Source organism: Eretmochelys imbricata, chromosome 2, assembly GCF_965152235.1.
Source record: "Eretmochelys imbricata isolate rEreImb1 chromosome 2, rEreImb1.hap1, whole genome shotgun sequence".
NCBI lineage: Eukaryota > Metazoa > Chordata > Testudines > Cheloniidae > Eretmochelys > Eretmochelys imbricata.
The window spans coordinates 191,116,409-191,141,923 of NC_135573.1; the positions used below are offsets into that span (position 1 = coordinate 191,116,409).

Sequence of the window (25,515 nt, forward strand, 5' to 3'; positions counted from 1 at the left end):
AGATGCTTTCCTGAATCGGGACACCTATATTGTGCAGTTGTTTTATAATGTTTATTAATGCATTAAACAACCTGGCCACTTAAAAAGCAGAATGGAAAAGAATGATAAAGACTAATTGGTAAAACTGTTCACAGTTGAACTGGGGGGAATCCTCGTCTAATTAAAAAAAACCAAAAACCCACACAATTTTGAAAATAGAGGCAATAGAACCAGATGGATTGGAGAAAAAGCCATAGAAACAAACCACCTGGACCCTAATGGGAGAAATTATGTAATTGAAAAATCTGTCTCTACAAAGAAAAAAAATAGGGAAGGGAGAAACCTTCCTACATCTGCTATCTCTTCTGGCATTTCCACAAGATTATTTAACTTCCCCATAGCATTTCCATTGTATGTGCCTCATTCATTAGAATGTTCTGTCAGACAAAACTGTGCCTTCTCTGGGGATTCCAATAAGTGAGATTCTGAGGCAAAGTAGGAGGGGGCCTCAAAGCCAGCTCAAAGCTCCCCCCTCTATCCAAAACTCTCAAATGTTGTCCCAAACTCTTCAGATGATCAGGGTTCTATTGCACTCGCATAAGTGGGCATGTGTGAGACAGTAAAGCAGTTAGTGATTTTAGTAATGTACCAAGGCAAGTCTCAATTTGCCCAGTTTTAGTAGACAGCACCACTTCTCTTTTTAATATCAGAAGGTCAAATCCACTCGATGCTCTGCACTATCAGAAGCTTGGTGGCAGAAAAGGGGGGCTGCAACAGCACAGTGCATCAGTAATCTCCCTTTCATCAGGTAATCTGCAGGCAACCAGCGCAGTTCCAGAAGTGCTGGCTAAGCTTTAGAGTCTTGGTCAAGAAAACAGGGGATGCAGAGATATTCACTGCAGTCTGCACCTGTGACTCTCCTGTGGAGCCCTGGCAGAGATTAAAAGCAGCCAGCCTACCCATGGTGGGCCCCCCCAGCAGCTAGTGTGCAAACACCACCTGTCCTCCTGGGGGGAGGCAGGGAATGCAATGGCCCTTACAGGCACAGAAAGGTGCCATTTGAACCTTGGGAACCAGCAGGAATGAATGCCCTGAAAGCAAATTGCTCACCCAGAGTCAACAGAATAACATATTAAATAGTGACTTGCTGCCGAAACAAAAAATAACCCATTATTATGTCAATGTCCTAAAAGAAAAAGGACATTAAAAGCAATTATTTGGAGAAAAATACACAGATGATGGTCCATGCGCCATTTTGGATGAGTGTCACCTACTCTGGTGTCATACTTCATATTCCTCACATGTGTTTTCCTGGGGTATATCTGATGTGATCACAGGTCCTAAGTGAAAACAAAAGCTCTGTGTCAGTTACTCTTGCCTCAGGGTACATGGAACCCCTTCAGTCTGGTACCTTTATTTATTTGACATACTGGCCAATGCCATTGCTGGAAGTATGCTGCTAAAAATTTCTATTCTTTAAATGTTTACATTTAGGAAGTTTTTCTCTCTCCTTTACATGTATATGGGAAGAAGTGTCTCAGTGGGACACAATTTTTCACTCCACTTCTGGGGGATTGGTAGGGTAAGAGAAGGAACATTTGAGGAAGCAAACAATGTCCTTTATTTCAGGGAGTAGTGTCCCTTGTTGTGGTGATCTGTGTCTCACTTCAGAGAATGGAGGTTTAGAAATATGACTGCCTTGCAGGTGTCAGCATTATTTTGCCAAATTTCATGGAAGGCAAGGGAAGGAAAAAACACATGAAAATGGCTCAGGTTCACTCAGCTGTTTCCCTCAATCTGGATTGGGGTTGCGGGTTCTAAAGAAACAAACCAGCCTACATTTGGCCTTTCATTGTAAAACCTTTTGCGCAGCTCTTGTATTAAATTAGCAGGAAGCGGTGAAGTCATATTGCCTCCTGTTTCATGAGGAGAGAAGAGCTCATAGCCCAGAGCTGTCAGGCACATGGAAGAAATGTTAACTGGCACACTATTAGAATGATGAATCTCAGTTTTATGGTGGTTAACAATAATGTCAGAGTATAGACTCGTATTAGTTACCTCTCAGCTGAAAGGTTAATTTAAGTGATGGGAAAAAAAAATCAATAAAGGTGACAGATACCATATCAATAGCAGAATGTAGGAGTACATAAAAAAACAAACTTGTCTTAGCAGTGAAAGCAAAATATTCAAAACAATTTGCATCATTACTTACCTGTCAAGACCTGTGCTGCAGATTGTTCCCTCAAGTAGAGCTGATGACAGAAAGGATTGTCTAGGGAATTTTAGAAAATGATGCTTGTCATATAATCAGCTCCTGCTGTGTAAATGCAGAGCTCTGGGGTCAGTTCTTGGCAGATAAGTAAAGGAGGAGGTGAGTTTGATTTTAAAATTGTCATTTTTAAGTCAACCCACAGTCAGGGAGCCTAAACATTTATTTTACAAAAAGCTTTTCAGTTCACTAAATCAGGTAGTGTATTTACCTGATGAAAACTTATTCTTTCCTTCTGTTTGTTCACTTGCCAGGAATTTCCTAAGATGATTTATTTGGCTTGTGATGCTAATTGATCAGTTAGGTTTTCATTGTTTGTACATTTCATATTTTAATACTTAGGAATTATCTAGAACATCATCCATAGATCTCAAAGTGCTTTACAAAGCTGGGTAAGCATTATTATCCACATTTTACTGCTGCACAGAAAAGTGCAGTGACTTGCCCAAAGGCACACTATTATTCTATTTTGTATGTTCTTCTACCACCCAAATTGTCATAGAAGCTGCACACCTTCCTGAAGAGCATTAAGCACTGAAATGCCTTAGAATCAAAGAACTGGAAGGGACCTTGAGAGGTCATCTAGTCCAGTCCCCTGCACTCAAGGCAGGACTAGATACTTTCTAGGCCATCCCGGACAGGTGTTTTTCCGGCCTGCTCTTAAAAATCCCCAACGATGGAGATTCCACAACCTCCCTAGGAAATGTATTCCAGTGCTTAACCACATTGACAGGAAAAACTTCCTAACTAATGTCCAACTAAACCACCCTTGCTGCAATTTAAGCCCATTGCTTCTTGTCCTATCCTCAGAGGCTAAGAACATTTTTTCCTCCTTGTAACATTTTATGTACTTGAAAACCGTTATGGCCCCTTTCAGTCTTCTCTTCTCCAGATTAAACGACCCCAGTTTTTTCCAATTTTCCCTCATAGGTTATGTTTTCTAGACTTTTAATCATTTTTGTTCCTCTTCTCTGGACTTTCTCCAATTTGTCCCCATCTTTCCTGAAATGTGGCGCCCAGTACTGGACACAATACTCCAGTTGAGGCCTAATCAGCACAGAGTAGAATGGAAGAATTACTTCTCAGGTCTTGCTTACTACACTCCTGCTAATACATCACAGAATAATGTTTGCTTTTTTTGCAACTGTGTTACACTGTTGACTCATATTTAGCTTGTGGTCCACTATGACCCCCAGATCCCTTTCCATAGGACTCCCTCCTAGGGAGTCATTTCCCATTTGTATGTGTGCAACTGATTGTTCCTTCTTAAGAGGAGTACTTTGCATTTGTCCTTATTGAATTTCATCCTATTTACTTCAGACCATTTCTCCAGTTTGTCCAACTCATTTTGAATTTTAATCTGATCCTGCAAAGCACTTGCAACCCCTCCCAGTTTGATAATATCCACAAACTTTATAAATCTACTCTCTATGCCATTATCTAAAGAATTGATGAAGATCTTGATCAGAACCAGACCCAGAACTGATCCCTGGGGGACCCCACTCATTATGCCCTTCCAGCATGATTGTGAAGGACTCATTACTACTCTCTGGGAATGATTTTCCCATCAGTTATGCACCTACCTTACAGTAACTCCATCTAGCTTGAATTTCCCTTTGTTTATGAGAAGGTCATGCAAGACAGTATCAAAAGCCTTACTAAAGTCAAGATATACCACATCTACTGCTCCCCCCATATCCACAAGGCTTGTTACCCTGTCAAAGAAAGCTATCAGGTTGGTTTGATATGATTTGTTCTTGACAAATCCATACTGACTTATTTATCACCTTATCTTCTAGATGTCTTCAAATGGATTGCTTAATTATTTGCTCCATTATCTTTCCAGATACAGAAGTTAAGCTAACTGGTCTGTAATTCCCTGGGTTGTCCTTATTTCCCTTTTTATAGATGGGCGCTATATTTGCCCTTTTCCAGTCTTCCGGAATGTCTCCCATGACTTTTCAAAGATAATTGCTAATGGCTCAGATATCTCCTCAGTCAGCTCCTTGAGTATTCTAGGATACATTTCATCAGGCCCTGGTGATTTGAAGATATCTAACTTGTCTAAGTAATTTTTGACTTGTTCTTTCCCTATTTTAGGCTCTGATCCTACCTCATTTTCACTGGCATTCACTATGTTAGACGTCCAATCACCACCAACCTTCTTGGTGAAAACCAAAACAAAGAAGTCATTAAGCACTTCTGCCATTTCCACATTTTCTGTTCTTGTCTCCTGCCCCCAATGAGTAACAGGCCTACTCAATCATTGGGCTTTCTCTTGCTTCTGATGTATTCATAGAATGTTTTCTTGTTAATTTTTATGTCTCTAGCTAGTTTGATCTCATTTTGTGCCTTGGCCTTTCTAATTTTGTCCCTACATACTTGTGTTATTTGTTTATATTAATCCTTTCTAATCTGACTGAGATTCTGCTTTTTGTAGGACTCTTGAATTTTAGATCATTGAATATCTCCTGGTTAAGCCAGGGTGGTCTCTTGCCATACTGCCTATCTTTCCTGCACAGTGGGATAGTTTGCTCTGGTGCCCTTAATAATGTCTTTGAAAAACTGTCTTCAATTGTTTTTCCCTCTTAGACTTGCTTCCCATGGGATTTTACCTAGCAACTCCGAGTTGGCTAAAGTCTGCCTTCTTGAAATCCATTGTCTTTATTGTGCTGTTCTCCCTCTTGCCATTCCTTAGAATCATGAACTCTACCATTTCATGATCACTTTCTCCCAGGTTGCCTTCCACTTTCAAATTCTCAACCAGTTCCTCCCTATTTGTCAAAAATCAAGAACAGCCTCCCCCCAGTAGCTTTCTCCACTTTCTGAAATAAAAAATTGTCTCCAATACATTCCAAGAACTTGTTGGATAATCTGTGCCCTGCTATGTTATTTTCCCCAACAGAAGTTGGAGTAATTGAAGTCCCCCATCACCACCAGTCCTGTACTTTGGATGATTTTGTTAGTTGTTTAAGAAAAGCCTCATCCACCTCTTCTTCCTTGTTAGGTGGTCTGTACTAGACCCCTACCATGACATCACCTTGTTTTTTACCCTTTTATCCTTACCCAGAGACTTTCAACAGGTCTGTCTCTTATTTCTATCTCCACCTCAGTCCAAGTGTATACATTTGTAATATATAAGGCAACACCTCCTCCCTTTTTTCCCCCCTGCCTGTCCTTCCTGAGCAAGCTGTACCCTTCTATACCAATATTCCAGTCATGCATATTATCCCACCAAGTCTCAGTGATACCAACTGTGTCATAGTTGTGTTTATTTACTAGCATTTTGAGTTCTTCCCGCTTATTCCTTGTACTTCTTGCATTAGTATACAGACATCTGAGATACGGATTTGATATCCCCTCTCCCCCAATTCTGTCTTGTCTCGCCTTTATTTCTGCTATAACAGTCCATGCGCCCCCCAGATTCTGATCCTTCTCCCAGGTCTCCATGTTTTTGACTTACCTGTGGGCTTTGGTCACCTGCCCCCGTTGAACCTAGTTTAAAGCCCTCCTCACTAGGTCAGTCTGCAGCCAAATATACTTTTCCCCTGCCTCAATAGGTGGGCCTCATCTCTGTTTAGCAGTCCTTCTTCCTGGAACAGCATCCCATGGTCAAGGAAGCTAAAGCCCTCCTGGCAACACCATCCTCACAGCCAGGCATTCACCTCCAAGATGCATCTGTCTCTAACAAGGCCTGTACCCTTGACTGGAAGGGCTGAAGAGACCACCACCTGCGCTCTCAACTCCCTCACTCTTACTCCCAGAGCCCTGTAGTCACGTCTGATCTGCTGAGGGTCAGACTCGCAGTATCATTAGTGCCCACATGGATGAGTAGCATAGGGTAGTAGTCAGAGGGCCGGATGATCCTCGACAATCCCTCCATAACATGTCAGATACAGGCTCCTGGCAGGCAGCATACCTCCTGGGATGCCATGTCAGGGTGACAGATGGGCACCTCTGTCCCCCTCAGAAGAGTCTGCAACCACCACTACCCTACGTTTCCTCCTGGGAGTGGTGGCTGTGACCAACATCTATTATGTGTGGTGCATCCTCTCCCTAAGGGAGAATTGTATTTATACTGAAGTGTTATTTTTTTTAAATGTATACACTGCTATGAGTTTATCCTGGAGAAAGCAAGATCAGAGAAGTGCACTTTGCACTTGGAGTGGAAGGTGGTGAGGTTTGTGATGATCTATTTGGTGAAATTCGGTATCAGAGTTGGGATTAGAACTCCTGGCTCCTATATTTTGCCCTGTCCACTAGATACTGCTGCCTACATTGTAACTGGTAAACTAAGCAATTTTTTTATAAATGCATCCAATAAGTTTATAGAATAGCTGCTACCAGTGAAGATAGTTTAATGTAAAATATACTCAGAGCCGAGTGATCAATGATTTTGCATTGCAATCACATTTCTTCCCTCTACTCTGCTGCCATCTCCTGTCATGGAGAACTCTGTTAAATTTTTTGGGGGAGCCTGAACTATCCTCCTGAGATTAGAAAAGCAGTTTTGGAGAATTTCCCAGCAACATGGGGTCCTGTGTCTTCCTATTACCTCAGTCAGAAAATTCATTTCACAAGACAAATAATTGAGCTGTAGGGCAAACTGGGGCACAGGCAGCTTACTTCATACAGCTTGAAAATATTTTTGTTAAACATTTTCTCTCTGTTATCAGCTAGGTCACCTGTTTCCAGGAGCCACAAGGTTAGGAGTGCAGTACAGGCACAGTTAGCCCTTGGTGAAGAGAAGGTCTCACACTGCTCTAAAGCAGTATCCTTCCCTATTAGATATTTTGAAAGGGATCCTGATTTTGAAATGTTGAATATTCAAAGTAATTATGTAATTCACTGGTGTGTGTTACAAGGCCCCAGCTGTGCTGATCCACAGAGGATATGAGTTGTTACAGCCTCTCATTGCAACAGCTTGGATCTTTTGCTTTTCGTTCTGGAGGTCCTGAGTTCAATCCCCAGTGTGTTGGCCAAGATGATGGCTGGCACAATTGCTCTTAGGGCTTTGCCTAAAGACCATTGAAGTCAACGGGGCTATTTACATGCTTAAAATGCATCACATCTTTAAATGTGTCAGGACCTAATTAAGGATTTCTTCCACAAATACACAAAATACAGTAACTTCAAGCCAACATCATTCAATTTAAAAAATGGTCTAAATACTTATTTACATATGTAGCAAGGCAAAGACTCACCACTGCAGCACCTCCTGCTGGTCTTCTTGGGAATTAGCTCTCCAGTGTATGGAGCACCTCATCCTGGCCAGTGTCTTGCCTGCCGCTGGCCCCCCATGTCCCTCCTGGACCCTGGTGCCCCTTTTCTTCAGGGTTCTGCCCTCAGCAGTAACCCAGAGTCTGGGTCTCCCCTCCCAGGGGAACCCTCAACCCTCTATCCCCACCTTGCCTTACTGGCTACTGCCAGTCATCATCTAGCCCCTGCTCACTGGGGCAGACTGCAGTCTGTAAACCACTCATCACTGGCAAGGGAGGTTTGGACCTGCTGTCTTTCCCTGCAGCCCAGTGCCTTGCACAAGGCCTGCAGCCTGGGCTGGAGCTCCCCAGCTCCTCTTGCCTTTTCCCAGCACTGCTCTACCTCTGGTACACTGCTCCCAGGAAGCTGGGTCCTTCTCTCTCCACCACTAGAGAGAGACTGACTTAGCTCCTGGCTCACAGCCCTTTTTATAGGGCCAGCTGTGGCCTGATTGGGGCATGGCTCCAGCTGTGGCTGCTTCCCCAATCAGCCTAGCCTTTTCCCTCAGGAGTGGAGTAACTGCCCCACTACAACATAGTACTGGCCCCTTTTGTAGATGGATTTTTCATCTTGCCTGGCACCATGTCAGTACACACACATTTCCTTGAGTGTTTTCCCCCCATTTTCAAAAAATGCCCCTGAAATAACATTAAAGACAATAGTTTTCAAATCTCAGGCCCTAAGTGTGCATATGCAATAGCTCATGCAAAATGGGACATGTGCAGACAGGTATTTGCACATGCAAATATGGGTTGTGCTTGTGCAGAGGCAGGTATGCATATTTTTGAAGGTACTACTTAGAGTTCAAAGTTTGAACGTTTGGTCTGTCTTAAACTACCAAAACCAAGTAACTTTTAAGTTGAAATTGATCTTTCTACTGCAAAACATTTCAGCTTCAACAAATCAGCATATTTCAACAACAACAAAAATTAGTTGAAAACGTTCCAGCAAGTGCTATGTGGCGGTCGTTATTTAATTTCCTTTTACGTACTGAGATTAATTTCTTATTTTTAACTTCTTATTTTCTCATAGTATCTACAGCATATAATATTGCACTCTCAAGGATCTATTTCCAACAAAAGGGGTTAAGGAAAGTACTTCAATCTCAGGTCTAAATTGCTGTGTTCTTTGTCGTTCAATGCAAACCCTCAATGTTATATTAATATGTAGGGAGTAATGTATTTAATATCAAGTATCAGACAATTTCCCCCCATCATTTTTATTTATATGTGGAGCCACTTTTTCTGAAATGATCTCTTTATAAAAACCCTAAATGTTTCACATGTAAAACTTGCATGGGCGTACACAGATTTGGGTAGTTAAATGTCTGTTTGAGAACTATGCATATATTTGCAGACCAGAATGTAGGTGGGACTAGGTTAAGATCACTCCTTGTACAGTTAATGTTTAGCCATCTTTGTCTTTGGGCCATTTGATGGGACTTAATCAACTATAGAGAACATACCATGCAACCTTAATTAATTCAATTGTTTACATGAATTTTCTTTCATGCAGTGACTGGTGTTTTCACAGGTACAGTGGGAGTGCATAAACCCCAAGTACAAAGCAAAGAAGAAGAGTTACAAGAATTCAGGCATTGTCATTCTTAACCAGTGCAAGGTACCTGCATTTGAAAGAATACTTTGTCTATTCCTCCTCCCAGTTGTTAATAATGTATTTATAAAGATTTTTTGGAAATGGAGCCAGCAAAGAAAATCTCAAGTGTGGAACTAAAAATTGTGACATGGGAAGGGCAAAGGGAAGCTATTTGGGTTCTGGCAGTCTATCCTTTCTTAGGCATATCATATAAAAAATACAGCAAAACCTGTCATAATAAGCTGAAGAAGGAAACAGCCCAACTTGAGTCAGAATCCAGATTGTGTTTGAGGGGCTGGAAGCTGTAAAAACATATTTTACCTGTAAACTGATATGGAAATCATTAAGACTCAGTAAACGTGGAATTTTCTAATGCCATATTTATAGATTCACTGTTCAAAGTTGAACATTACTATAGGGAAGCTGGTAATGGCCCCATAAAAAAATGTTGCACTGAAAGGAGAGGTTCAACCACTTTGTTACACAGGAAGAATACATCATACCCTCCCCAAAATTACATCTCTTTCTTTTCAAGTTTAGAGTGACTTTTCTGAGAACTCACAGTAAATGGGTTCATTACACGGAGTTAAAATTAATTTTAAAGTGGTTCCTTTAAGAAATGCGGCACCCTGTGGTAATTTCCATTACTAGATGGAAATGATAGAATTACTGGTAATAACGCAGAAAAAGCAAAAGTGTTCAATACATATTTCTGTTACGTATTTAGTGTAGCCCTATCATGTGATGAGATGACTCTTTTCAATCCACTAGACTGTAAGGAGGATATTAAAGAGATACTACTAAAGTTACACATTTTCAAATCAGCAAGTTCAGATAGTTTGTTTTGAAGAGTTTTAAGAGAGCTAGCTGAGAAACTCACTGCACTGTAAATGTGATTTTCAATACGTCTTGGAATGCTGGGGAAGTTCCAAAAGACTACAGGAAACCTCATGTTGTGCCAGTATTTTAAAAGGGGAAATGGAATAACCAAGGTAATTATAGGCCTGTTAGTTTGACACTGATTCCATACAAATATGGTGGAGTAGCTGATACATGACTCGATTAATAAAGAATTAAAGAAGGGCAATATAATTAATGACAATCAACACAGTATTAAGAAAAATTGATCCTGTCAAACTAAGTTGATAGTTTTTTTGATGAGATAACATGTTTGGTTGATAAAAGTTAATAGTGTTGACGTACTTCCATAATATGTTTAACTTGGTACTGCATTACATTTCGATTAAAAAACTAGAATGAAATAAAATTAATATGGCACACATTAGCTAGATTAAAATCTGTCTAGCTGATAGGTCTCAAAATGTAATTTTAAATCAGGAGTCATTGTTGAGTGGATGTGTTTCTAGTGGGGTTCCATAGGAATCTGTTCTTGGCCCTTCACTATTTAACATTTGTATCGATAACTTGGAAGAAAACATAAAATCATTGCTGATAAAGTTTGCAGATGACACATAAATTGGGGGAGTGGTAAATAATGAAGAGGACAGGTCTCTTAACACAGAGCGATCTGGGTTGCTTGGTAAACTTAGTGCAAACAAACAATATGAATTTCAGTACATGTATATGTATAATGTATTCTACATGTATACATCTGGGAACAAAGAATGAAGGCTGTATTGAGGACTGGGGACTCTATCCTGAAAAGCAGTGACCCTGAAAAGATTTGAGAGTCATGGTGGATAATCAGCTGAACATGAGCTCCCAGTATAGGTGCTGGAACTCAGGGTGCTGCCAGCCCCGCCCCCGGTTTAAAGTGGTTTCCATCAAATACAAGGTTTACAGTTTGGTTCAGTGGTTATCAGCGCCCCCACTATACAAATAGTTTAAGCACCCCTGGCTCCCAGTGTGATGCTGTGGCCAAAAGGGCTAATGCGATCCTTGGTTACATAAACGGGAATCTTGAGTAGGAGTAGTTATTTTACCTCTGTATTTGGCACTGGTGACACTGGTATCCACAATTCAAGAAGGATGTTGAAAAATTGGAGAGAATTCAGAGAAGAGCAACAAGAATCATTAAAGGATTAGAAAACCTGCTGAATAAGTGATAGACTCGAGGAGCTCAATTTATTCAGCTTAACAAAGAGAAGGTTAAGAAGTGACTTAATTACAGTCTATAAGTACCTACATAGGGAGCAAATATTTAATAATAGGTTCTTCAGTCTAGTGCATAAGGTATATCACTATCTAGTGGTTGTAAATTGAAGCTAGACAAATTCAGACAGGAAAGAAGGAATAAATTCTTAACGGTGAGATGAATTAACCACTGGAAAAATTTACCAAGGGCAGAGTTGCATTCTACATCACAGACAATTTTTAAAATCAGAATTGAATATTTTTCTAAAGGATCTACTCTAGAAATTATTTTGGGGAAGTGCTCTGTCCTGTGTTATACAGGGGGGTCAGACCAGATGATCACAAATGGTCCCTTCTGGTCTTGGAATCAATGAATGTCTGTCAGACCAGCCCCCGTGCCTCACCCCCACACCCGTCCAAATGATCTTAAGAATGAAGTAACTCAGACACTTACAACTTCCCATACACTAACAAGTCGCTGAGATCTTGTGCTAAGGCTATCTTTGAAGAAAATATTTTAGGATTAATTGTCGTTTGTTACCATTATTCTTCATAACTGAAAGTTTCTCTTTTAGCAGAGTCTGACAGATAATGTTCTGTTTCAGAGAATTCTGTGAAAAACTACCCTCTTTCAACATTTTCTTAACCTTCAGTGTCCTGCATAGTGACACTATTGGGCCGGGGGAGGGAATAAAAAAACAATTGAATCTCCTCTGGGATTAGACACTAAAATGTTGTAACGATAAACATGTGACTTTTACACGGTGTTACTGTCAAGCAGAGTGAAGGTTGTTTGGATGCCCTAAATATCCATACCTTAACGTAGTGGGATTTCTTTTAAATTTACCTTTACCTCTGAATTCCCTGGTTTCTGATGTTTCTTCTGGGCATAATTAAAACATTCCCGTAATGTGTTGTACCCTAAATTGCTCTCCGTGTTAACTCCACCTTAACATAGTTTTTGTCTGAGAACTTTAAGGTAAGTTTGCTGATTGGGGGGACTTTAGAACATATTTCAGTGTATTTAACAACGTCTTTGTCAAATAATCCATAAAACCAAGGATTTGGGGTAATAAAGGAGTAATAGAAATGGAGCCCCTCAAAAAAGGAAAAATAGCTCAGCCTTGTAGAGGAACTAGTGTGCAAACAATCAACATTCCCCAATTACTCCTTCCTGTTGTTTTATAATACCAGTAAGCAATCAAATATGCCATACATTGCCATTATGCATCCGTACATCGAAGTTCACCGGGATGACCATCTCTGTGAGATGTTTCCCTTCCCAAAGTCATGTCTCTGAATTCAGAAAAAATGCCTGCTCCTCTCTCTTAAATCAGTGGGAAAATCCCCAGTGACTTCAGGCAGAGGAATGCTGTTCTCTTCTCTCCTTGATGTGCATAAATAATTTCGGTGGTTTCAGAACGGTTTGTGTTGCTTTCTCATCTTTCTTTTTTCCTCTCTTAACTTAGCTTTAAGTCTCTCCCTCTCTGATTTCTCCCACGCCATCCCAGTCCATGTTTTATTTTTCCTTAAACAAGCTGTCTCAAAGTCTGGATCCTTTAGCAATACACAGTTCATCTGAATGTCTTTGCTTTCTTATTTCCAGATCCACAAGATGCATTCTTTCTTAGATTACATCATGGGTGGATGCCAAATACAGTTTACAGTAAGTGTTTTCCAACTGTAATTTCCTTGACCGTAATAAAAGGAACTCCTTTTAAACACCAGATTCATCACTTTCACAGGAAAAAGTGATCTGATTTGCCATTTTGTAAATGTATTCATAAATGGCTAAACTCTTCCTGTAAAATATTTTGTGACTATAAAATAAACTGGGATCACAGTATGATTATCAAACACGTAACATTTTCATTTGGCATGTTGCAGCAATACCACTCAGACCACAGCAACTAAAGTCCATAGTATATATAGGGCCAGATCCTCAGTTGGTGTAAATCAGTATAGTTCCAGTGACATCAATTGTTCTATGCTGTTGTATGAGAGCTGAAGATTTGGCCTAGAGTTTGTGTCAATAGCTATGTGTGGGGGTCATCACTGAGAATGTCACATGATCATTCTTGTCCTGCCCAGGCTTAAGTCAGTTCTGATTCAGTATGACCTCTCTGCCAAATTTCTGCTTGAAATGCTCTTGGGACTCCTTCTTTCAGTGAAATGGTTGGAAGAATATTTAAACATGAGCAAAACATCATAATGTTCCCTAATCTGATTCTTAGAAATGGCTCAGTCATTTGTGGTGAAACCGCTTCCACACACCAAATAAAATAAATAAATAATCAGCCTGGCATGGAAAATGTCAGCCCAGGTGGCTAAAGTTTGGTGAAGTTATAAGGAACTGAAAATAGGGTCTTATAATGGGAAGTTTGGGGTAGTATTAAGTGTAAATGGCGCTACCAGCTTCGCCTATAATGCATAAATATATGAGGCCATAAATGCTAGCTCTGCTGAGGTACTGGAAAAAAAACCAGTCAAAATGAAAAACAATCCCTCAGCCAGGGGTGAAAGTAACATAAAAGACTTACCTGTATGGGGCGGGGCCTTGGGCAGAAGAGGTGGGGCTGGGGATCAGCTTCCCCCAGCCAACCCATCCACGCTGCCTGGCCCGTACCAGCCTACTTTTACCCCTGCTCTTGGCCAAATATTACATACCGACCTACACTCAACCACATCTATTTCTTGGACCTTTCAGTCCTTCCACTTCCAACCCACTAACCTAGTCCCCAGGTACTATTTGTCTAAGCATCCAGTACAATGACTGTCATAATTTTTGCTACAGCACCATTTTTAAAAGGGACGCAGCCTTGCCCCAATTTGTTCATGTGACATTTTTTTCACCCACTGTCACTTTTGTGCACAAATCGTTTAATTTTCTCACACCAAACATGTCATTTTTTTCACTGTGCAATTCATGCACGTGCAAATGGATTCATCGTGTGTATATTCTGTCATTTTCGCTCTCAAGTGCACAGAAACTATACACTGGTAAAGGGGCACATCCTAAGACTATGTCATGCCATTTTGTTTTGGAATTCATGCGAGTGATTTATTTGTAGTCAGTGCAAAAACACATGCCTTTTTTAATGATCCAGCAGCTTGCAGTTAAGATGTGCAGAGATGTTTGACTCTGCATTAATTACATAGGCTCATATGCTCACACTTGTCAAAGATGGCTTGTTGGAACACTATAGATCTATGAAATCCATAATCCTGCAATCAGAAAGAGGACCGTGTTTCCTGAATTCTTGTACACCATTATGGAATGTTAATGTTAACATAGAAATGAGTTCCGATAAACCACAGTGATATATTGCCCTCCTCTTTGCTAAGACAGAAGCAAAGTTCACAAACTCGCAGTAAGTCATCCAACCCTCTTTGTGTTTTAGGATTAATTATGTTTCTGTTGTGTTCATGCAGTGTACAGATAGTACAATGCAGCTGTGATCTGAAAGGGCATTTGATGGGGGGAGGGAAGCTAAGATGCTAAGCATAGGTTTGGGAACAAAAAGCTATCGTATAGTGTTCCTGCTAATTTAAAGCACTAATGAGAGCTTTTGTAACATCATGCTGTGTGCTCTTGGGATACTTTGTTCATCCATTGTGGTTACATAGTTCATGGTTAGAACAAACATCTTAGAAAACAAAGAGTAAATTTTTTTTGTTGTGTTTTTTATAATGATTTGTTGAGAAACTTTCTTCTAGGGAATTTTATGCTCAATCATGCAGATTCCACATGGTTACTTCTGTGAGGCTTTTATTGCAGAAGTCTGTATTAGTGATCTGACAGAGTTCCCTGCTAGGTGTGAGAAAACAGTCAGAAGAAGTTGGCAAAGTTAATGGGTTTACAGTCAGAAGACATTCTCTTCCCTTTAGGAAGTATGTCAGAAAGGATGTGAAACACTCATTTTAAGAGCTGCAACTGAAAGAGCATACAGGACCGTTTCTGGGTCAAACAGGTCAAGACAATAGGACAAGCTGATAATTTGCTGACTGAGCTGGTAGAAGGCTAAGCAGGAAATTATCCTTGCATTAAAAACACCTTTACGCAGATTATGGAAATCTTCCTAAGAGTGTATAATCTTTTTGCTGTGGGATACCCACATTGAACAGTGGGAGGTGATGGACGTGCCAACACCTGGGATATTTAAAGATACACTGGACCAAACATGTTGTAGGGAAAAAATCCTGCTTTGGCAGGGGGTTTAGACTAGCAAATTCCATCCCTAATTTCTGTGATTCTTTCATTTAGAATCAGAAAGCTTCCCCACATGTATGCAGTCTTGGTCCTAACACGCAAGACTGAGTGCCTTAAATTGTCAGACAAGAACATTAAGAAACTAGAGCTGCTACATGCTGCTGTTTTGGAACCATTGCAGATATCATTTCAGCTTTCCGTAGAAATCCTCCTCTCAGCAAGAAGCAGGGTCAAAACTGAGCCTTGGCAACACAATGCATCAGCATTTGAGTGGCATTGTTGTTTCTTGTGGAAGGTTATTAGTAGCGCAAGAAAAGAGAACTCATCATTCATTTCCCCTGTGTCCCAAGAGGTGCATTTTTTAAAGCTTAAAAGCTTTTAAAGACCTTACTGTATTCAGAGAAAACAGCTGATGTTATGCTTTGCACATTTGTGGATGGAGCTGTAGTTGTAGTTGATGATGGAAGACCGAGAGCGTATTCCTCTTCTACCCAGAACACAGTGTACGGAGCATGTGTCTCTTTTGCTGATACCTGCTGAGAAGATTGTACCATGCAGCAAAATCACAAGTTTAATAAAAGCATCATAATAGGAAATGAGGGTATTCACGGGTCTGTAAATACACAGGCATTAAGTGAATCTGTACTACAAGGACAATTTCCAGTCAAGAAACGCATTTCAATCTGGTTCCTGCCCGCACGCCCCCCAGAACACCGCCAACAACAGGCCTGCCTTGCACACTCAACCTGCTGCTCATTCTGACATCCTGCAATCACTTCTGGTTAAAAAGCACCACATGACCCTGGCAAACAGTCATTGCAAGAAGAAGGATTTGTCCAATTCCTTCTGGTGCATGTCACTCCAACCTCATTAAGAGTCTCTTTTGGGGTTATCAGGGAAAAGGCCAACATCTATTGCATCTTTAGAGCAACTGTCCTTTCTTATTCTGGTACAGGAGAAAATGTTTGTTCAGGGAGTAGAACAGCAATAATTTTTTTGTAATCTATGCAAAATCTTTAAGTTAATTTTATTTCAGCAAAAATATAAGTGTTTTACTAAATAACCATATGCATACATAGGCCAAGATTTTCAAAAGCAGATGCCTTGTCATCTTTGAAAATCAGCTGCTGGGAGCTGCTAGGTGCTTCGCATTTTTGAAAATCAGACCACTGATTTAGGTGCCTAAGTATGAATCAGACTCCTGTTTTTAGACACATGCTTTTGAAAATATTGGCCCAGAGTCCTTGATCTAGCATATTTTGCAAGGAACACAAGGTTGTTGGGATTCATACAAATGTGAGCAGAGTCTGTGTATGGACACTGGTAAGATTAAGCAAAAGGCATAGTCTCTACTCCCTTTCATACCTACTTCCTTCCAAGGTATAACAAGCCCTGGTTTTCAGTGGAGAATGGTTTTGGGTGGAGAATCTAGAGCTGGCTGAGAATTTTCTGTCAAAAAGTTCCAACATTTCTAAATATAATTTTTTTAAACTTTCTGTTCTGTGAAAACAAGACCATAAATTCATGTCCTGGTTTTTAAGGGCTCTTCTTCCTTCCCCATGCCATACCTGTTTTCACTTTTTCTTTCAATGGGCCTGACCTTAAGTTGGCATAAACCAGAATAGCTCCATTGACTTCAATGGAAGTATGCCAGTTTACACTAGTTGAGAATCTGGCTCAGTGTGTACAATGCGAACAGCTCCTCAAAATGTTCTGAGCGTGTCTCCTGCTGTTATTCTTGTTGTGCTTATCAACTGGTTGTCAACAGCCCAATCTCCAATAGCTGTGGCGCTGAAGATTTTAATAGGATCATTATTCAAAGGTGTGACTAGCTGGCAGCTTGAATCTTGATGATATAGATGCAAAATGTTATACATGTAAGGTAAAAAGTGGTGAATTTTCTCTTTGTTAACTTAGTTCTCAAGGGGAAACCTGTGGGGAAAATATCAGGACAAACAAAATCTCTGGCAGGATAGCTGCATAGGTTTATATAGGGAAGTGGGGCTGAAAGATAATCCTATTTCCCACTTAAATTATATTCATTTCTCCTAATAGATGTGTCAGTCATAGAGGTGACTGCAGTTGGTCAAGGCAGCAGAGATGTTCCCAGGCTGATCAAACAAAGCACTGATTGGTAGCATGACAAAACATATGTTCTTCCAGTCAGATATCAAGGGGCCAGTTCTTAAAGATTTAAAGAGGAGGAGATATCGAACATGAAACAGAATCTGCAAACAACATTCTAGATCACAGAGTGGAAACTGAGCATCAGTGGTGTGAGGATTAAAAGTTCTGATTGGCTCTCACAACTTTTAATGACAAAGACTGAGATTTTCAAAGCTGTAGATTTGTATGCCCAAAAGCCATTAAAATTAATGAGAACTGGGCATCAAAAGCTCTTGTCATCTTTGAAAATCTCTGCCAAAATTTCTACAAGTTAAAAATTCCTATATTAAAAATCAAGACAAAGGCCAACATTTTCAAAACTAGGAGCCTAAAGTTAGTACCTTGACTTGTGCTACGAAATCACTTAGGCCCTTTGAAAATCCACCCTTAGACACAGAATGTTTGCCTATGATAGAGCTCTTCAGGGGAGCTACATGTTGCTAAAGGGAAATATCATCTAGTGGTCTGAGCACAGGTCTGGAAGCCAGGACTTTCTGGGTTCTAGTTCCAAGTATGACACAACTCCCTTTGTCACGTTGGGCAAGTCGCTTAAAGGTGAATTGCAAAGCAAAACTGAGTTAAGTGCAGACTTCTCTGCTGAATACCACCGCTTACCATGTTTTGTGGGATAAGGGAATCAGAAAATACCTCTAACTATACGGTTGTTAAAAAATGTTATTTCCCTCTGTGAAATCCTTTGGTTCCTATTGGTTCACTGAAAAGATCCCAGAATGCAACATTGCAAATGTCAGAAATGTCATTCCAGCTCATGCTGTCTATGATTGTGATGTCACAGAATGATTCATTTGGAATGTCATTAGCATCCAGGAAGTACAAACAGAATTTCAAAAAGGAAAAACAGAATTTTTAAAAGGTTAAGTAAAACTTAATTCAGTGCTGGATGCCTCCCGTAACCCACAGTGAGCGCATTCAGCATAAAAATCTGTGCTTAACTTGATTTTTGTTTTTGCCTTCGAACCAACCATTAAGCTTTCTGCCATCAGCAAAATGGAGAGGGTTAATTAAGTTCATGATTATGAAATGCTTTGAAGATGAAAATCACTGTACAAGGGCTAGTTAGACTTTTTATTATTATAATAATAGCAATAAGCAGTAACAAAGAAATGAAGAAAGGAATTTGACCCGGTTTGGAATATGTTTGTTTAGGGATTTTGACTCTATACAGATTTTATACTAGAGACAGATTTATAGACTGGGAATCACCTGACTAGAAAGAATTTAATTAAACTCAGAGAATTTAGAGCTAATTAATTAGATAGGTTTATATTAGAATATCATTCCCTAAATGGAATAATTATGTAATTCATAGTTTTTCCACTTACATAATTTCAGACATATATCATAACATTATCATTTACTTTAGATATACTTATAGATATAATAATAGTTTTGATTTGGTTGAATTTATTTTATAACTTCCTTTGAAGGGTTAGCCAGAAAACAAGCATTCTAAGACAGGAAAGAACAGTATTATACTTATATATACAACCTCAACAGATGCATTACAGGCATGCACCCCACATATCGTTTCTTAGCTAGAAAAATTAATTGTGATATAGGACGTTCAGTCTAATGATGCTCTTTATGCTGACTTCTACACTGCTTGTGACAGTGCTACAAAAGGAATGTTATTGCAGAATTGATTAATTGGTTTCATTTTTGTTTTAAAACGGTGGTATCCAGCCCCTGCATATGATACAGAAATGTGGCAGATCTGGAGATACCTATGCACTGTAACATCTACACAGAGCAACTGTTTCTTTTCTTTTCCAGGTAGCTATCGATTTCACAGCATCAAATGGAGATCCCAGGAACAGCTGCTCTCTGCACTACATCCATCCGTATCAGCCTAATGAGTATTTGAAGGCATTGGTTGCTGTTGGGGAGATTTGCCAAGACTATGACAGGTAAATAACCATGTTTGCTAATAGAATTGTCTCTAGAAGGTGTTTTAACAGTATGGAACCGAAGACTTAATGCTGCTGGCTGCAATAATTTAATGTTAGTCACGTAGAGGAAGTCTTATGGGTAAAAAAAGTTTCAATCTACAAATACATTGACACATTTTCATTCATTTTAAACCAGTGTTTCTGTATATTTAACAGAGAGCATCTGTCTCTAACATATATCATTGGTGTGTACAGGAAATGTCTTCCCTGTCTGCTTCTACATGCTGAATTACATATTTGGGAGCGTGGTAGTCCTTTTTACACCTGCATGACTGTTTTATATATGCAACGTAGGTACCTTTCCTGATGTGCTTGTGAATGTGTATCTGACTACTTGACCCTCTGAGAAAGTTGTGCACCCCTGTTGATTTCAAATAGCTCTCCTGCCTCTGTCAAATAGATTGGCCATTAGTAATCTAAATTACCCCCCCAAAAAACCCTTTAAGTATTCTTGTGTGTGTGTGTGTGTGTGTCTGTGTGTGGGGGGCTGCATAAAGTGATTTTGCACAACGAATCTTTCCAAAAGCAACTGTTCCATTCGAAAAATTTTGACAAGCTCTAGAAAGGATTTTTTCTTTGTACCTTCTTGTATTTCATCCAGCATGCTATGAGCACTTTATGAATTACAATAATAATTTTCTAAAGAAGAAAATATTATATTTTAAAGAGTAAAACACCAGCCCGCTCACAGAATAGTCTTCATATTTCAACATAAGCTCTTTATGGCAGGTGTAGCACTGTGTTGAACTGCAGCCTTTGAATTATTTCTCCCTTAATGCCTTTGAACTATTCCTTCAGCAGGGGACTGTGAGCATCTTCATTATTAAATTTCATGTGCAAAAATATGCAAAAAACACCACAAAACCCTCAAACTTAGGTGAAAAGCCGAGAGAGATTGGACAGGGTGAAGAAAGTGAAGGACAGAAAGGAACAGATATGGGAAGGAAGACAGATCAGTATCTCATGTGTATCAGGCTGGAGTCCTTGCAGGTACAGAAGGGTCAGATGGTGTGTTGGTGTGCTGAGGTCTGGGTGTCATGATAGTATAATGATCCTCATGGCTCACAAGCAAAGTACAGGGTCTCTACAGAGAGTCAGAGGCCTGTCTGCCTTTCCTCCTGGAATCTCCCAGGAATCCATTCTCCATTTGATCCCCAACCAAGTCTTTTTTTAAAGATCCCAAAAGCGGGAGATAGTTGGAATAGTGCATTGGATCCTCTTATTATTTTATCCACCATTATGCCTACTTTCCAACATACTAATTTTGGTCCATTAATTTCCAGTCTCGGGCTCCTCTGGTGTAACAGACATGATTTCACCACAGTCCTTCGGCTGTTTCAGTAAACCTTTTTAATTGAACTAGTCCAGTCTGTCTGTCTTTGCTGACTTTTATAAACAATTTTATGTAACAAGCTGAGTTGAATTTTTGTTACTTTGGTCAAGTTAGAGTACAGGCCTTCGGCCTAACAGATCTCAGGTGTTGTGAAATGAAACAGAAAATGTTCACTGAAACCACTGAGTTTTGCATAGTTCTGGTTATTTGTACCTTTCCCTTCTTGTATTCAAATAGCACAAGTGACTCAGTATTCACTGAAGTGCTTCTTGTGCCTAATACTTAATAAAAAATCCTTTTTTGGGTGTGTAAAGACCTTGGCAAGGTATAGATATTATTTACAACATTATTAGAAAAACTATAATAATTTTGTAGTTTAGTGGAAAGCCTGGGGCAATTGGATGTCATTGCACCAATAATTAACAAGTGGCAAGACTGTCTTATATGCTATGGTCAGCTTGGTTGATATCACAATCAGATCTTCTTGTAACTTTGACCTCTGTACAGGTCAGCCCAGTATAACAGGCCCCTGAGTAACTAAAGCTTTCAATTAAGTGTTGTGGTTACATCCCCTAATGCTCTGCAGTATTCCCTGTTCATCCAAAAGCCCATTTACCTATATGCTTCAGATGTCCCTGAAACAGTGTTACAGAAATAACCTAATATGATCAAATAGCCATTCATTTGTGTAAAATTCTTATTTTTTTGGCAGTACTTGCTTCAAGTCATGTTATCATTTGTAAGTGTCATAAGGGGAGGAAAAGATGAAGTGTATAGGTGATATAATTAATGGCTAAGAAAAAATAGTACTGGGTAGTTGATACGATATGAAAGAGCAGCCTTCATTAGAATAAAAATCAGACTCTAAAAAGTATTCAAAAAATTACTGGAATTAAAGAGAGTCACATTAAATATTATCAAACAAGCTATCAGGTGAAACAAGTCTACAGCTCCATGGAGGAAATGTTGCTTTAAGATAAACTGTTAGTGAAAATGACCCATTAGAAAGTTAAAGATCGGTATACAAAAGCAATAAAATACAACTATATTTTCACTTGAAAATTTTCAAAGGCCTTTCTTCCCTGGGAGAACTATTGTTATAATCGAGTCATGTTAAAATTGGCCAAGTCCATTAATTATTTTTTCCTAATGTGTCTGGCCAGTGAGACAAATGAAATAAAGAGACTTCATTCTCTGGCTATGGAAATGCTTAATGCATTAAAAAAAAAATCAGTCATCTGTGGTTATGGTCACAAAAGTGACTGTTCAAAACAAAAAAAGAAACAAACACATTGTGGCGTTCCATGCTTGTTCTTCCTCAATGATTTCAGAATCCAATTTCCTAGGTTTACAGGTCAAAACAAGCACTTTCTAACTAGCAGTATTGCAAGCCCTTTTAAGATTCTGAAAGTCAAGCTCTATTCTGCTTCCTAGATCACCACCAAACATAGATATTCTGGGAATAACATAACTGATATCACGAGGCAGATCAAATTCCAACTTCCACTTTGTGTCACTATAACAGGTTTTTTTTTATCTAACACTAGTAAAAACTTGAACCAAGATTGTCAACAGTGACAAACGATTTTGGCTGCCTCAATCTTCGAAGTCCCCAACTTGAGAAATCTTAAGGGGATCTATGTTTCAGAAGGTGGATACTGAACATTTTTGGAAATCAGGCCCCTTTAAGGTGCCTCAAGTTGGGCACCCAAATATTGAGAGGCAAAATCACTCATCACTTTGACAGTCTTAGCTTTGTTCTGGGGCCATATACAGGTAAAACCCTAGCTCAAAAAACCAAACAAACAGAAAGCTCACTATATCCTGTCTGTGGCAGCTGGCCCTCAATCACTTTGCATGTCCTTGGACCATGCTGCTGCTCTCTATTCATAATGGGAAACATCTCCTTGATACCGAACATATATAACCAGTGCTTAGATGCCGCTGTGATGAGCACCAAATAGGAACCTAGATAGATGGATTAGATATACTCATATGAATACATATTTGCAAAACAGTTCCCAACATCTTTTTCTGCAAATATATTTGTGAACAAAGTGAATCAGTGTTTGTGATAGAGCGGGTCTGGAAAATTTTCAACTAAATGTTTTTTCATCAAAAATTTCCAATTTGTCAAAACTGAAATTCTCTGTGGGAAAAAGTTGGTGTTGATGAATTTCCTGACTTGAAAAAATGTTGAAAAAAGGGTTTGACATTTGAATTTGAAATTGTCAAAAATGTCCTGTTTTGACATTTTTGAAACAAAGTTTCCTTTTTTTTTTTTGGTTCAAGAAAACCTTTTGTTTCAAGGTTTCAGTTAATTTATAAAAAAAAAGATTAAAAGGAAAAAAATCAAAACATTTCATAAACGTCAAATAAGTGTTTTGATACAATGTTGTGATACTTTTTTCAATTTGTCAGTCAGGAAAATTTTCAAGATTTTTTACTTTTTGTCCCAATTTGGAAATTTGTCCCAATTTGGACAGCGAACATTTTTTATACCTTGAAAAGTCTCGTGACCATTTCCCATCAGCCACATGTAGTGAATAATTCAAACAGATACTCTTCCTCAGGATTGGCCCAGCTCTGTTGTGCTTTTGTTATATTAACAACTCTAGCTAGCATGTCTGGTTAACACATAACAGTGCAATAATATAACAGATGTATCCCTCATGGTGTTTTAGAGCTTCTCTCTTTGAAGGTCATAGCATAAGTCAGAGCAATACAGTATATCTCCAGAAGCATATAGTATATTAAAATGTCTGGCCTGAGAGCCTCAATGATTTGTTTTCCCAAAGACAGCGTTGGAAAATGACCAAACAACCATGAGTGTCACTTCATCATTACACAGAGATGATTGTCTCTGTAAGGGGAAGATGTATATTGGAATCTAATTAAAAAGAGCCTGTTCATACAGTCTTAAATAAAGCTACATTGTTTAAAATTCTGCTCTATCTACAGAGCTGAATTATGAAATATTTTGTAAATGATTCCACATTAGTATAGTTTTTTTTAATTATAGCAAGTGTGGAACAAAAGAAGTGGATTGGATTTGAAATCTGGCCCTGTGTTTGAAATGTTGAAATTTGTATTTTGCTGCTTATAAATTGCATTTCTAATCTCTTGCCCCCCTTAATCAAATTCTCTATTTTAAATTAAATATTTATTTTTTATTCTCTTCCCTGATTCAACAAAATATGTGAGCTCATGCATAAACCCCAGGTACATCAATCAGACGGAAACACATACCTAAGTGCTTTGCTAAATAGGGATGGAGTTAAGCATATGCTTAACGGCTTTGCTGAACTGGAACCTTTATTCTTAGTAGTGGATACAACATACAATATCAGACTAGTCAATATGGTCCTAGATTCTTTTTTATGACTAATTTTTACACAAAATTTTACATTTATACCCACTTTCAGGCCCCGCTACACTACCAGAGGAATATGAAGGGGCCTTAGTGTAAAGGAGAATCAGATTCCATATAATCAAATTAACATTTATAACTTTAAAAAGATGAAGCGTAAATGTATTTACAATTTTTAAAAAATATTTGTCAGATCACAAAATCATGGGACATCTCATTCTGACTATGCTGCTACCATTCTGTAGTGTTCTCACTCCCATAGTTTTGTAAAGTATTTCATAGTACACAGTATCCACTTTACTCATTCTAAAAGTTTGAAATTTCAAAAGTTGATACAAAATTATTTTTAGTTTATATTTCTCTGCTTGTTCACCTTCAGAGATAATCTTCTATTTTTACATTGCAAGTCGCCCTTGAAACATATGGAAGCAGGATTATATCTGTCCCCAGATACCAACATCGTGTTTTCATTTATGCAAATAACCTCCTTAATTCTAAATCCCCATATTGTCCCTGAATACTAAAGTACCAAATTGTAAAATACAGGTGTCCAGCCACCTCCCTAATGGCTACTAATGAGCAAAGAGTAAATAATTCCAGCTAAGTGCAGGAATAATGTATGCTTAGAGCAGTGCAAAATGTTTAGAGTGAAAATCCAAAACCCCTTTACAAATCCAATATCTTGGCCAACTTTAATAAAAGATTTGAAAAACCCTTTAGGGTTTGATGGTGCTCCCATTGCAGGTGTGGTGAGTTTTGATATTAGCTTCTCATACTTGCAGAACATTGTTGGTGCTCGGTATATAATAATTCTTATTGATTATGTACTGTTATTAATTAAAAATAATAATCATTATTGCCTCAATATTTTATGCCTGGCTGACTCAAACTCAACTATTCCGATGGAATACACTAAAAATGAAACTTCTCAGATCTAGAACCAGCCCACCCCTTTTCTCCAAGGGCACCCTTGCCTTTTGTCATAGATGCAACCTTAACACAAGTTAAGCAAGTTCCATTGGTGTTCCATTCATGAAGCTAAGCACGTGCGTAAGTGCTCTGCCTTCAGGAGGGAAATAAAGTATTTAGGCTTAGTTCATAAGATCTAGTTTTTAATCAGAACCTATTCCCATCCCAATATCTTAAAATCAACAGATAGAGCTCATTCTGTAGCTATTTTGTACCTGCACTGAGGATGAAGAAATACAATGAATACCTTTGCTGTAGTCATCTGAAGAATATACATTAAAAGAATCATGTCAGAGACAA

The 25,515-nt window shown here is 39.0% G+C and overlaps 1 protein-coding gene across 1 annotated transcript in view; it reads left to right on the forward strand.

Moving 5' to 3' along the window:
• Positions 1 to 25,515, forward strand: part of CPNE4 (copine 4) — a 257,514-nt gene that overhangs the window by 192,828 nt on the left and 39,171 nt on the right. The window contains exons 8-10 of the mRNA XM_077809293.1: positions 9,041 to 9,127; positions 12,804 to 12,863; positions 19,368 to 19,501. Coding sequence (XP_077665419.1) covers positions 9,041 to 9,127; positions 12,804 to 12,863; positions 19,368 to 19,501 — 281 coding nt within the window. The remainder of the gene's footprint in view (positions 1 to 9,040; positions 9,128 to 12,803; positions 12,864 to 19,367; positions 19,502 to 25,515) is intronic.